General features: G+C 45.4%; 1 protein-coding gene across 1 annotated transcript in view; it reads right to left on the bottom strand.

The window, feature by feature from the left end:
* RSPO3 (R-spondin 3) overlaps nucleotides 1-12,359 on the bottom strand; it is a gene marked incomplete at its 5' end in the record, with an annotated part of 63,381 nt that extends 51,022 nt beyond the window's left edge. Inside the window, one exon of the mRNA XM_081998180.1 lies at nucleotides 12,263-12,359. Within this exon, the coding sequence (XP_081854306.1) occupies nucleotides 12,263-12,359 (97 nt within the window). The remainder of the gene's footprint in view (nucleotides 1-12,262) is intronic.
* Nucleotides 12,360-12,710: the final 351 nt, after the last annotated feature.

Below are 12,710 nucleotides of genomic sequence, written 5' to 3'. Positions count from 1 at the left end.
AAGGGCATCTGTTCTCTTTCCACCATTTCTCCTCAAAACCCTGGGCTCAGAACCATAAGCTGCAGTAACTTGTGGCTTGGCATCAAAAGGGAGAAGTATGCCGAGGAGGAAACTTGCTTATAGGTATGAATAGGGAGAGTGAACACTAAGGGAGTGTTCCTTTGGGGTGACACTAAGGAAGAACAGGAATTGATAGCACGAGAAAAAAATTGTTTCAAAAATTCTTTTGACAAAGGGAACATTATCATATACCTGACATAACATTGCTGCGTGTGAATTCTGGTGTGTCTGCTCTGGTTGACTATATCCACCTGCTAGTTCTTGTTTCCAGTGGGCTTGGGTTGGATCCAGGCACGTTATGGATAGTGAGGAGGACATGGACCATGCCTGTATTAAATTAGGCAGGCTAATGGAGCCGATTTAGAGTTCCTCTATCACTTGCCACTTCAGAAAATGCAGCATTTTGGGTCTATCCCTATGCTTAGGCCAGTTTGGTCTGGTTTGGTATATGTTCTCACTCTGCAAATTACTTCAGTCACTACTTTGAGAAGTAGTGCCTGAGTTCAGCACCTGTAGGAAGAGAGGGGTAGGGGAAGTTTGACAACAGTAACTGAGCAGATGGCAAAGTAGGAGAAAGCTTATGAGTACATAGTGCTGGGCAGGGTGAATAAGTACAGCATGGAGAAAGCAGTAAAAGTATCCCTCCCACACTCTTAAGTGGCAAATTGCAGCTGTTCTCTTACAGAAGAGGATAGAAGACCCTCATGACCTTTACCAGCACCTCGGGAAGAGAAGTGCAGATTGCATTGCTGCTCCTTTTCTTGCTGAGTGAGAACACAAATCCCCCACCAACTATCGTGTTTTTTTAATAGCCTGTATAAACACTTAGGCTGGATTCTGAGCACATGCAAATTTTATGCTGGCAGAGCTGTGTGAGTTATGTGCTTCCTGACACGAGTTGTAACTAGAAGCAGAATCAATCCCTTAAACTTTATGAGATGTTTATTCTGCCTAAACCGACTCCCATTAAAAACAATGCAAAGGCTCTCATTGAAAACCTCGTGTTAGTCTGGCACGTGCCTTATGATCGTGACATTTCTATTCTCTGGTAAGAGGGAGGAATGTTAACTCTTCTTGCTCTCCCCTCGGCAGATGCACAGGTGCAGGCACACACATACACCCACATGCACAGGCACCCGCCGGGGAACGTCAGCGGTGGTGCTGCTGGGTTGTCACCGGGGCGAGGGAAGATGCTTCTTCTCCAACACCACTGATTTCCCCTGCCCAGATCCCAGCCTAAGGAACATTATTTTCCTCCTCGTTGGCTGAATAAAATTTCCAGCCTAGTGGTACATGTCATATGAAATGCCATAAAGGTTTCACCTGTACACAGCCAAAAAGGGAAGGGTCCATGTAACTTCCTAGTGCAGTTTTAGGTATGCCAGGCTCAACATGAGAGAAGGGGGTCACCTACTAAACTTCCCGTACTTTTTTTTTTTTTTAATTTTGCATTTGTTTTAACCTATATAAAACTAACAATTTTGTTTTCTGTGACAAAACAGACCATAAGAAGTGTGAGATGAGATGGAGTTTTCCTGACAAACCATAGGGCTTTGTGTGGCTTGAAACAAAACTTCTTCTGTCTGGGATTAACAGTATCCTTTTTACCAATGTTTTAAAACCATTTTGAAGTGAAAATACTTTAAGAACAAGTCAAGACCTTTAATTCTTGCTTGTGTCTGTGTGAATTTGTATATATGTATGTGAATGTGTATATACAGATAGAGGTATGAATGTGTAGGGGAGAAGGAAGAGATGACTGAATATATGAGCATTTATATTATTGTTTATAATTTATATTGCTAATTTTAGAGTTAAATTTTTATCTTTTATAAAGTGTTATTAAATTTTCCATCTAAATTATTAATTTTGTCAGTATTTTGTGAATGGTGTTAAACACTACCCTCCATTTTTGCTAGGTTTGTAATTTTCTGACACCTTTGTCAAGTCTTTTTAGCAGGTCCTGGGCTTAGGCTGAGTAAAGGAGTTTTTCCAGCTCTAGGATTACAGCTGTAAGCTTAGAGGGGTCCAGGGGATGAAGTACGTAATAAGCCAGAGAAGGCTTATGTGGGAGTTAGGGAGTATGAGATGGAAGATTCTTCTTCTGAATAAGCTCTCTTATATGTGGTACTGCAATTTCTGTGGCTGATCTCTTTTGGACAAGATGTGTCCAAGGTCTCTGCGGACTTCCAGATGAAAAACAGCGGACCTTCTTGGTGCACGCAGCAGTAACCACAGTCAGTCAGGGAACCAGGGTGGAAGGCTCAACCAGCAAGTTCCATAGATGAATGACTTATTTTTCACCAAATTATGCAAGGCTTCAGAAAGGATTATGGAATGACTTTCATAATGCTTGGTGGTTTTTCAGTGGTAGCTATGGTTAGAATCCTTTTTTACATAATCAATGAAGGGTGGAAATGCAAGAAAAGACTATTCTGATTAATCTATTTTATCTGGACTCAGGTGTGATTTATACTGAGGAAGAAATGAACTCCTCTGCTCTCAGGGTAGCTGGGAAATGATGTGATTTCAGAAAGAGGTGAATAGCAGCCTGTCCTCATCTTGAAAGGGTGCAGTTTACAGTTTCCTCTGTGGCCAGCCAGACCCTGGCAAAAAGGAATAAGACCCCCCCACTCCAGTCATTCCCCACCCAGTGCTTCTAACCTCCATAAGGCTTGGGAAGACTTTGTGCTCATCAGAGTACCCAGTCACGGTACACAGAAAGATTGTAAAAGAAAGCTTATTTGAAAACCCCTCCATAATTTTCATGTCCATGGAGTGATCGAGCCCACTTTGACCTTGTGAGACCACACAACCATAATATATGTCACCACTTGTTACGTTATTTCCTGAATTATACTGAACTCAGAGTTAGTAATGTAACAGCTTACTTGTTCTAAGACATAGAAGACAGACATTTGAAAGAAGCTGGGGGTTTAAAGGGTGATTAGTAGCTCAGTGAATTGCTCAGATGCAAGAACATGGTACCCAGTCATGGAAGAGAATAAGCATTCTAATTTTATAGGTTGTTAGCAGATATAAACGATACCAGCAGAGAAAGGGAAATATTTTGGTCCACAATCTGTCCAGGGGAACTTGTTTTTATATTTACTTGTTCCTCAAAATAACTTTGGTCTTTTCATAGGAAATAATATATAACATAGTAAGCAGCCATGTGGATCTCCACTTGCTGACATTCACTCACAACTGCAGCCTACTGATAAATTCTTACACCACTGAACCTCCCCCTCAACGGGTAGCTTAAATAGCACATTTAAGTTGTTTCATTCCTAAAGCGAGGGCCTTGGGCTTAAAAATGCTTGTCCAGGACATAGCACAAGTTATAAACTCTACACTCTCGTACAGAATTCTACTTTCGCTTTTAACACACCCTCCATTCTAAAACTGGTTAATTGCTCAACTCTTCATAAAACATAAACACAAAAGACAAATGTGTGACTTCATTTTGGACTGCAAAACAGAATCTGTTTTTTTCAAAATACCAAATCATGTAATTTATTTACCTTTCCTGCCTTTAAGATCTTTTCTATTAGATTTTATGACATATGTGGCCATCGTGCCCAGCACAAGGAGGTCTCATCTTAGCTGATTGTTTTCAGTTCTGTGTTATACTAAAACTTTCTGGAATCTTCATCCATCTCCATGTATTTGCTAAATACATGCACTTAACATCTTCTGACTCCCATGTTAAATAAATATCCTTTGGTCCTACTTGGTTCTATTTTGGAGGGGTAATTCTTCACTCGGCAGTGTAACATAAAGTAAAATAAAACCAGCAACTCCTTATTCAGTGGCATAGAAAAAAGTGAAATTAATTATGAACATTCTAGGAAAAGGAAACAAGGTTATGAAACACTTGCCGACACTGGTGTTTGTAATCTTCATGAATAAGCAATGCAATAACGCAGGGCAAGTGTGCGTGGGAGGCGACCTCTGAAGAAACTGGCTGTTTTCCTCTCTCTGACCAGTTGAGCCGTTATGAATAAAAAATGTTGTTGCTAAAGAAACCTGTAATAAATCCTGTTGGGAGTATTACATATGCTGATAACATACATAAACTTTGTAAACATATTAAAGTGTCAGGTTTTAGTAGCTCTGCTTCATGTGGTTGTTTGTAAATGTTAGTTGAGAAATGCAATGGAAATGTTGTTCCACCAGCTGGTTGCTCCTACGTTTCTGGTTCACATGAGAGCCATCTCCTCTTCCTTCTGGAAACAGAGCCTCACTTTGTCGGGGAGATGAGGAAAAAGTGCTCAAGCCCTACCTCTGCTGCAGCTTCCCACCAAAACGCTATCACCAGAGAAGCTGCGCACCTGGTGAGTTATTTGGAGAGAAGTGGGGTAGATGAGCTGAGGCTTGGTAAAGGATTTATGCTATTCTGAACACACCTGCTTTGTGTAGCGATGCCCTCCATCGACACCTCCACCAAAGTACAATTGGCAGCCTTGAGTCTGAGTTGCCTTTCAGTAGGTGGGAAAATTGGGCGCCTCCAAAAGGGACTGACAAAAACCAGCCTAGGTAGATTCTCAGCCCAGTCACCTCCAGTGCTGGGGTCAGAAACCGTCTCACATCCTGGCTGTCCAGGGAGTTTAGGTGCCCTGCACCGCTACCCAGCCCTGCAAGCCAATATATTCTTTAACAAAAGAATATATTTCTTTTGAAACACACCAAGAAGGGAGGAGCAGCTTTGCTGCCCTTAATGTATTCAAAACCTTACCAGCTGAATATTCGGCCAGCAGTTGAAAATCTAAGTTAAATTATTTCTTCCATCTAGCATGAGACTAGCCTGTGTTGATCTGCTCTAACAAACTGAATTTTTATCACCTGGATTTGCATGTAATCTCAGGTCATTTGCTTGCACCCAGTTTAGTTAGCACAGAAGAGGAAAGGGCTTGGGGGCCCCGGGTACGGGAGCAGGGATGCGTGTGACTATATTCCAATGTCAGTAAGCGATCGCCTGCAGAGTCCTGTGCTCCCTGTGGAAGACCTTTGTATCGTTATTTTCATTTTTTGTTATGATTTCTTTATTGTCTTTTTTACCCAAGGTTTCTTTAAGAGAAAATTTCAAAGTCTCTGCAGAAGGGACCTGAGCTCAGAAGCCTCCCATGCCAGGTGGGCACTCGATGTCAGTAAGCTGAAGTCTCACGTTAGAAACAACAAAACATCTGAGAAATGCCTGTGTGTCAAGGGTGAGGTATCAGTTAAGCGGAGCTTTGAAGGTGAGGGTCTCAGGTGTCTAAATCCTGCCCCAGACACACCTTAGGCACCTAAGTCCTGTTCTTGGATCTGAGCCTTGTTGTGCTTGCCCTCACACTTTACAGGAAGCCGCAGGAATCACACATCGTTGCTATTCCTACACCTATCAATGAGCTCCTGTTTTATTTTACAGTGCCCCAAAATCTGCTTTACCCTGCAGGAAATATCAAACGTCTGAAACCCCATCTAGGACCTTTCAAGTTTAAACATGAAACGTGTCAGGACGTAAAACTGACACACAATAAGAAGCTTGAAAGGATAATGTTTATAGCAGCAGCGCGCTACCAGAACTCGGCGCAGACCTGTGGTTTGGGGTTTTACTTTCATTTAAAAGTATCACTATATGCGTTTCTTTATGTTCTTCCCCCTAATTACTCTGTTCCCCGGAGCTGACGGATCGGCGCGATGCCGGGATGCTGCTCGGAGCAGGCGGGAGCTCGGTGCCACCACAGTTCGTGTCTCTCCCAGTTCAGCTCCAGTCCCCACAGCCGAGTTCTTCCCTAAGCAGCACTGCAGGGGTAAAAGTTTTGTGGCTCCTTTGCTTCAGTGGGTGCTATTTTTGATCGCACAAGTAAATAATACTAATATTTTAAAATGCATGGTCTATAGCTCATAATCTAGAAACCGAAACACACCAAAATGTTTATTAGTCAGCTATCGTATAACCGTAGTACAACCGTTGCTTCTTTCTAAGTAGCGTTGCTCATCGCACTGCATGCTTGCTGCTAACAACAAAATTAGGATTAATCAATAATAAAATCTGTTGGATTTTATTATGACAAAGCATCTAATAAGTAGTCGTTCTGACATCGCCAGAAGCGCTGTTATTCAATTATTTATAAAAAAGTTGTAGCTCTCTTTTTTTTTTTGAGAACCATAACATGTTTTGCATGAATAAATATTCTTTGAATACTTTTATCTATGGCATTGTTTGTGGTAATAGCAGACAGACAAATTTTTGTATAAAAACGCATAGGGTTTCAGCTGCCTTTTGTCATCTGATAAGATTGCTTTGTTCTGCATTATTTTGGTAAAAAATTGGCAAAGTGATTTTGAGTAGTTCAGACTCCAAAATTAGAAATGAGCCAAAAATGTTATTTTTTATTAGCTTTTATATCTCCTCCACCAGTCTTTCACAACTTTTCATCTAATTTCAAGAGCAGATAGGACAATTTACTGTTGGGGGAAAAAACTTCTTAAGAACCTCCATAGTTTTAACGGATGAGTTTTCCTAGTAGTCACTGTCTATTAATGACTGAATATGAAATGGTAGACAGCTTATTAGCGTTAGCAATAAACAGCAGTGGTCAAGCCAGAACACTAGCTTTATTAACCAGAAAGCAAAATGAGCACGCTACGCAAGAGAGAATGAGTAAGTCTGATTTTTAAGTCCTAGCTCAGATTTTATTAGGCATAACTTCCATTATCTTCAGTGAAAAATTTACAGCAAGAAGCAGCAGCAGACCAGGGATTTGCAAAGGCTTGATACACTAATAACAAAGCTTAAAAGAAGAAATTAATCTCAGAATTAACTTTGTTGATTTCAGTTGGCTCAATAGGTGAAAGTAGTAAAATAGCTGTTTTTTTCATATAATTGAGATTGCCTCCCAAGCAGACTATATATCACAGTTTTGAAAGGTACAAAGCATTGTTTTTTCCTATATAGGTATTGTAAATGTTTAGATCATGCGATTTTGCAAGTACTCTAGCCTAGGAATTCTTCCAAACTCAAAACATTTCTCTTTTTTTGCAGAAAAAGAGTCCTCTCTAGCTCCAGTGAAGTCCATGGGACTTTCTCCACTGAAAGCAAAGGAGGCAGGTTCAAGCTCTAAAACCATCTCATGAACAATAGCAGTGTTGTATTCTGCCTGCAAAGAGAAATAGGACTTTTCATATATTTGCTGATACACCATCATACCTCAGTGGCTTTGAGACGTTGCGGCGATATATGTATTTGCAGTTTACCAAAAATTTTAAATAGTATAAGAAATGTCTTCAGTAGCTGAAAGAAACAAAATTTGCAATTAACATCCTTTCAGAAGTCAGGCATGAAATGGGAACGGGTCTGTAACGTCCTTTAGTCTCTTGGGTTAATAGCACGTATCGTTCCACATGCAGCTGGTATACTTCAAGCACAGATCTACATGCACGTAGAGTTATTAAAAAAAACAACGCAAGCAGGCTATGGCTGTAATACTTCTAAAGCTTTCAGCAACGGATGGTGATTTTCTAATATTTAATTGTTTAAGACATCGCTACTATGAAATAAGTTCACAGTTTATGAAAATACGACGAAACAGTTCTCCGTCTGCTTTTGTTTCTAATGACTGCGATAGGAATTTTACAGTCTATTTCAAAACAAACAGGATCTCAGCCAAAAATGAGAAATATAGTTTCATTGCAAAAAAGACGCACTTGTCACCAGCAAAGTATTTACTCTGACAATACAAATATGAAAACACCAGAGAAAAAAAATTATCAGCGGCATACAAGCACTATGAAAGACAACTAACACTGAATAATTTAATCCCACCCAAGGACACGATTCAGTTTACTTGATGGCTGCTTGCTTGGCTAACTTCTGCTTTAAATTATTGCACTCAGATATTAAATAATTTCTTTTTAAAAAAATTGGTAACAACCCCTATATTATATATAGAATATGTAGCATTACCATCTGTGCCATGCCAACCCTAAACATACACATAGGTATCAGCAATATATACATTGATGGTGAACTATTAAAAAAAATTGCTTCCAAAATGCGGTGTTATTTTAACTAATAATGTAATCCCTCTTTTCTTGTTGACATTTTACCTCCGTGTAAATGACACCCTCCGTGAGGGTATAAAAAAAAATGAGGACGTAATTTTACCAGTCTGCATTTTGTCAGTTCTCTCCTGTTCAGTTTTATTTTATATAGCTATGTTTTCTAACGGGCTGTTACGCATCTGCTTAATTTGGAATTCGAAAGCAGTTGCATGCAAACCAAGCTAGAGAGGCAGAGCGTTTGCAGGGTGGAGCCCTCCACTCGTGTCCGTGGCCAGAAGCAGATGCTGGAAGACCTGCAGTCCCGCGTCAACAGAGGAACCGACAGAGAAGCGACCGCAAGGGCGACCGAAGGAAGGAACGAACGCCCGCCGGGTATCGTGAACGTGCCGCTACAGCAAAAGGCAGGAGGCAATTGCCAACGTCAGATCCTGATGGGCTACCAATAATATACATCATGGTAGCTCTACATCCAAATTGCTGCTCCACTAAGTCATACTGATAGTTTTACTCCCAGATGTAATAAGAGTTGTGGTACAAACGCAGAATTTTCTATCACTTTGCCTATTCTAGCGATTTCCAGATCTAGTCCCCGGCTCACTGGTAGTCCACAGGGTCATGGAAAATGATCTGCCGGTCGCTCACAGACCCATAGCAAATAATACTTCGTTTCCATCAGTTAGAAGGTCAATGAGAAAGGTGCACAACTGTCAGCACTAAGTTTGGAGGGTTGGTGGTGGCCTGCAGAGCCAAAGTATTTTGGAACTATTGACTTAATCCTACTTTTTTCCTAAGCAAACTGTAATCACTGGCAGATACATAGAGCTTCATTTTTATTGGTATGCTAGTCTATACTCGGCTGCATATTAATCTCTCCTATAGGACCTGAACAAGCAACTTAATTTGTTAATCTTAATTGCTCTTATCAAAATAAAAACTAATCTCTCTGCTAACGATATATTTGCTTTTGAGCTTTTATTGATCTTGTCTGCTCTGTCTAACTATGGACCCAATCCTCTGCACTCCGTAGTGGACTTCAGAGGAGCTTTGCCTCTGTACAGCCAACTACACATTTACTACTGATCATGAGACAGAAGCTTAGGATGCTCACACTAGAAACCTCAGTAGGAGTTTGGGGAGTGAAAGGACTGCAGACCAGACTTTTCTCCTAGTAAAGATTACTTTGGCAATAGGTACAAAATAACAAATGCTTCAGGACTGGGTCCGTCTGACAGGTCAATTAACAACAAAACTTCATTTTATACCGGGCTGAGGGTCTGGCCCAGCATATTCTGAATTAGTCAGTAGGCTTTGTTATTCCTTTATATTAAAATGTGGGCATTTACAATGTAATAGATAGAATGGGGGATGCGGATGTTAAACAACATGAAGTAACACTGGCTCACTGACTGCTTGATGGCAACTGGCTTGTGCTGTACTTAAAAATACATGGGTTAAACAGATATTTGGAAACCCTAGCAATGGGTTTAGGACTTATGCTTAAGGGAGACTATCTGGGCAAAAGAAACAGAATTCCAGAGAAAGCCTTCCATGCAATAGATGAATTCGACAGGTGTCTTCTCTATCTGCACACTATCATTTTTTTCAAGTTCCAATATTCACTAATAGCGATTCATAGATTCTGAATGGCAAAACCATCAGTGCAAGGGGTGACCGTAACCTCTTTTATAATAAGTTTCATAAAAATTCGGGCTCGAATTTGTGCTTCATGCCAAATAACCACTAGTTACACCACAGCACGTTTTTACAGCCATCCCGATTTGAAGACCTGAGCTGGTGGACGATGTTCACCATCTCCAGATGAGGTGTTCTGACCGTTACTTGTCTTCACTGCCAAAATAAAGAGATAGGCTTCCATTCTGACCCCTTCTAGCTGTGATTTTTCAGCCACTTGTTCTGCTGTGAATTTAACTTAACTCTTGCATTCTAACCAGAAAACTTTGAGCAAGTACTCGGAACCTTCTCCACGTTGTACCGACCAGCTAATTATCTGCAAGCCGACACTTCCACCTCTATTTCCCGAAAGTTACGCCGCTAAACGGGGGGGCCTAAGAAAAGGCCTGGGCGGGACGGCGCTCGCGTGGGGCCCAGGGCACTGCGCACACAACGCAGCAGCCCCGATGCCGGGAAATCGCGGTTGCTCTGTGCCCACCCACGCACCGAGACCGGCCGGGGGCGGGAGGGCGGCCTGCCTTCCCCCGCCGAAAGGGCGGCGAGAGGCGGGGGGCAGCCGCCGGGCCGGGCCGAGCCGAGCGGGGCCGAGCGGAGCCGGGCCGAGCGGAGCGGGGCCGAGCGGAGCGAGCACCTGCCGGCGCGGGCTGCCCGCCGCGGCGCAGGACAGCAGAGGTCGCCGCCGGCCCGGCTCTGGCCCGGCGCGGCGCGCACCAGGTGCCGGAGTAAGGACGGGCGGAGGGGGGCCCGCGCCCCGACCCTCGCCCCAGGGAGGAGGGGGATCCTGCCCCCCTACCGCTGCTGTGCCCCCGACCCCGGGCTGAACCCCTCCGCCTCGCCCGTCGGGGTGGGCAGCCGCAGCCTGTGGGTTAAAGGAGCGGGTGGGAAGCGATGGAGCCCTCCCTTGCCAACGATAATAAATCGGATGCCCTGACATGTTTTACTTCGCCCTTAGTGCTCCCTCGCTGCGCGACCGTGGGGATCGGAGGGCTGGAGCCCCGGTCTCTCTCGTCCTCGGCCCCACTTTAGGGGCACTTTAGGTGAATCAAACCTTGTGTGCAGGAGGCAAACCGTACAAAGGAGGCTTTCAAGGGCTAGCTGTGCCGAGAAGGGAAAGGGAGGAAAAAAAAAAATCAAAATAATAGTACCCTCCCACCCCCTCCCTGAGGAAGTAACTCCGTTACTTCTTGCTGATTACATGGGGCTGCCGTGGTTTAAGACATTCCCTCGGTACCCGCAGCTGCCAGGGAGAGAGGAAGGGCACGAGCAGCCCCTCCGCAGTAGGTGCGCCGAAAAGGCTTCCCCTCCCCAGAAACGGCGACGGGTGCGATGCAGGCAGGGTGGCGAGGTGGGGTCTGGGGCACGTCCCGGTGCCCCCCGCTGCCGCCTCTCCCCGCCGCCGCCGGCAGCTCCTTGGGCCGCCGGGCAGAGACCCCCGGGCGGGCGTCACAGCGGATCCGCGACCTCGGAGCTGCCCGGTGCTGCCGGCCACGCCGGAGCCCCACGGACCCCGCCCGCCCTTCGCAGCGCCCTGCGACCTGGACAGCGCCTTCCCGAGGGGGCGGCCGGCTTCTGCCACGCTCTCCTTCGCGCCCCGGTGCCGGGGGGCTCTCCTCGCCTCCGGTCTCCCACATCGCCTCCTCGGGGCGGCAGCGCCCAAGGAGCTGCTGCCAGTCCCCCCGGGGACTGCCCCTCGCCCCCCCCCCCCCCCGGCCCTCCCGACTCCCTCCCGCCGCCACCCCGGACCCAGGCGGCATTGGTCAGGCGCTGGCGAAGTCAGAAGGGACGAAACCCCCTCATCCCATGTGATTTAAAAAAAAAAACAAACCACAAACACATTAAAAAGTCAGGGGCCACAGCCCCAAGGCCGTGCCGATGAATGACCCAGGGGCTTCCCGGACGGTGCCACCGAACTGACTAGTGGCGAGTGGAGGCTGGAAGCCAGCGTGCCGGGCAGCGCTGCGACACACCAGGCCCCCACTCCGCATCGCCGGGCGCCAGGCTTGACCTAGAGCGGTAATCTGTACTGCTGGTTCTTGGGGTGGGGGCTTCTCTCCCCGTCTTCCCCCAGGTCGCTAAATGGTGACCGGAGTGGAGAAAAGGCACTTAGGGCATCACAGCAAAAAGTTACCTGTCGTGTGTCATCGCGCTTTCCCTTTAGGAAGTGGAAAGAGCTAGGAAAGGACGTTCCCCTTTACCAGATATTAAAGTATAAAGGAGAGGACGCAGGTCTTCCCGGAGCCAGCTCTGCTCATCCCGGTGAGGCGAGAGGGAAAAGCAGAAAGAGATCAAAAATCGCCTTCGTCCCTCCAACTCAATGAAACTGCCTGCAAATCCGCTCGGCGCGCGGCTTGCTTCCCAGGGCACGGGCACAGGCACTGGGGGCACAAGAACCCCCCGGGCAGGTGAACAGCACAACGAGAGGAAGCAGAAGTTATCAAAGTATAAATCTCTTCGCACTTACTTCTTCCCTGTCGCCGTACCCTGGAGGCGTGCTGGCTGCCAATGTATTCCATAAAGTTCAAAGTGATAAAAAACCAAGAAATCAGTCGCAATTGCATAGTAACCCTTTGAGAGTTCGACTTCTCCTTTTCGTTCTTTTTTTCGTTCCTTTAAAAAAAAAAAAACGGGGTGGTAGGCGGCAAAGGGATGAACACAGCAGCAGAAATACCTGCACTGAGATCCAAAGCTGGGCTTGGCCGGCTTGATGGCTTTTGCCTTTTTTTTCTTTTTTTTTTTTTTTTCCCTTCCCCTCGGCTTTTCCTATTGCACTTTCCAACCGTCCGCCCCGCTACCTGCCGCAAACCTCAGAGGGGAGTCAGCAGCGGAGGGGAGCCGAGCAGCCGCCGCCGGGGTCCATGCGGGGCCGGTGGCCGGCAGCATGTTGCGGGGGTGCCGGGGTGCGTGCGGCT

The sequence above is a fragment of the Phaethon aethereus genome (genome assembly GCF_964289735.1).
Source record: "Phaethon aethereus genome assembly, chromosome: 3".
Lineage (NCBI taxonomy): Eukaryota > Metazoa > Chordata > Aves > Phaethontiformes > Phaethontidae > Phaethon > Phaethon aethereus.
Note: the sequence above shows the minus strand (reverse complement) of the source record. Positions and strands in the feature narration are given on the sequence as shown.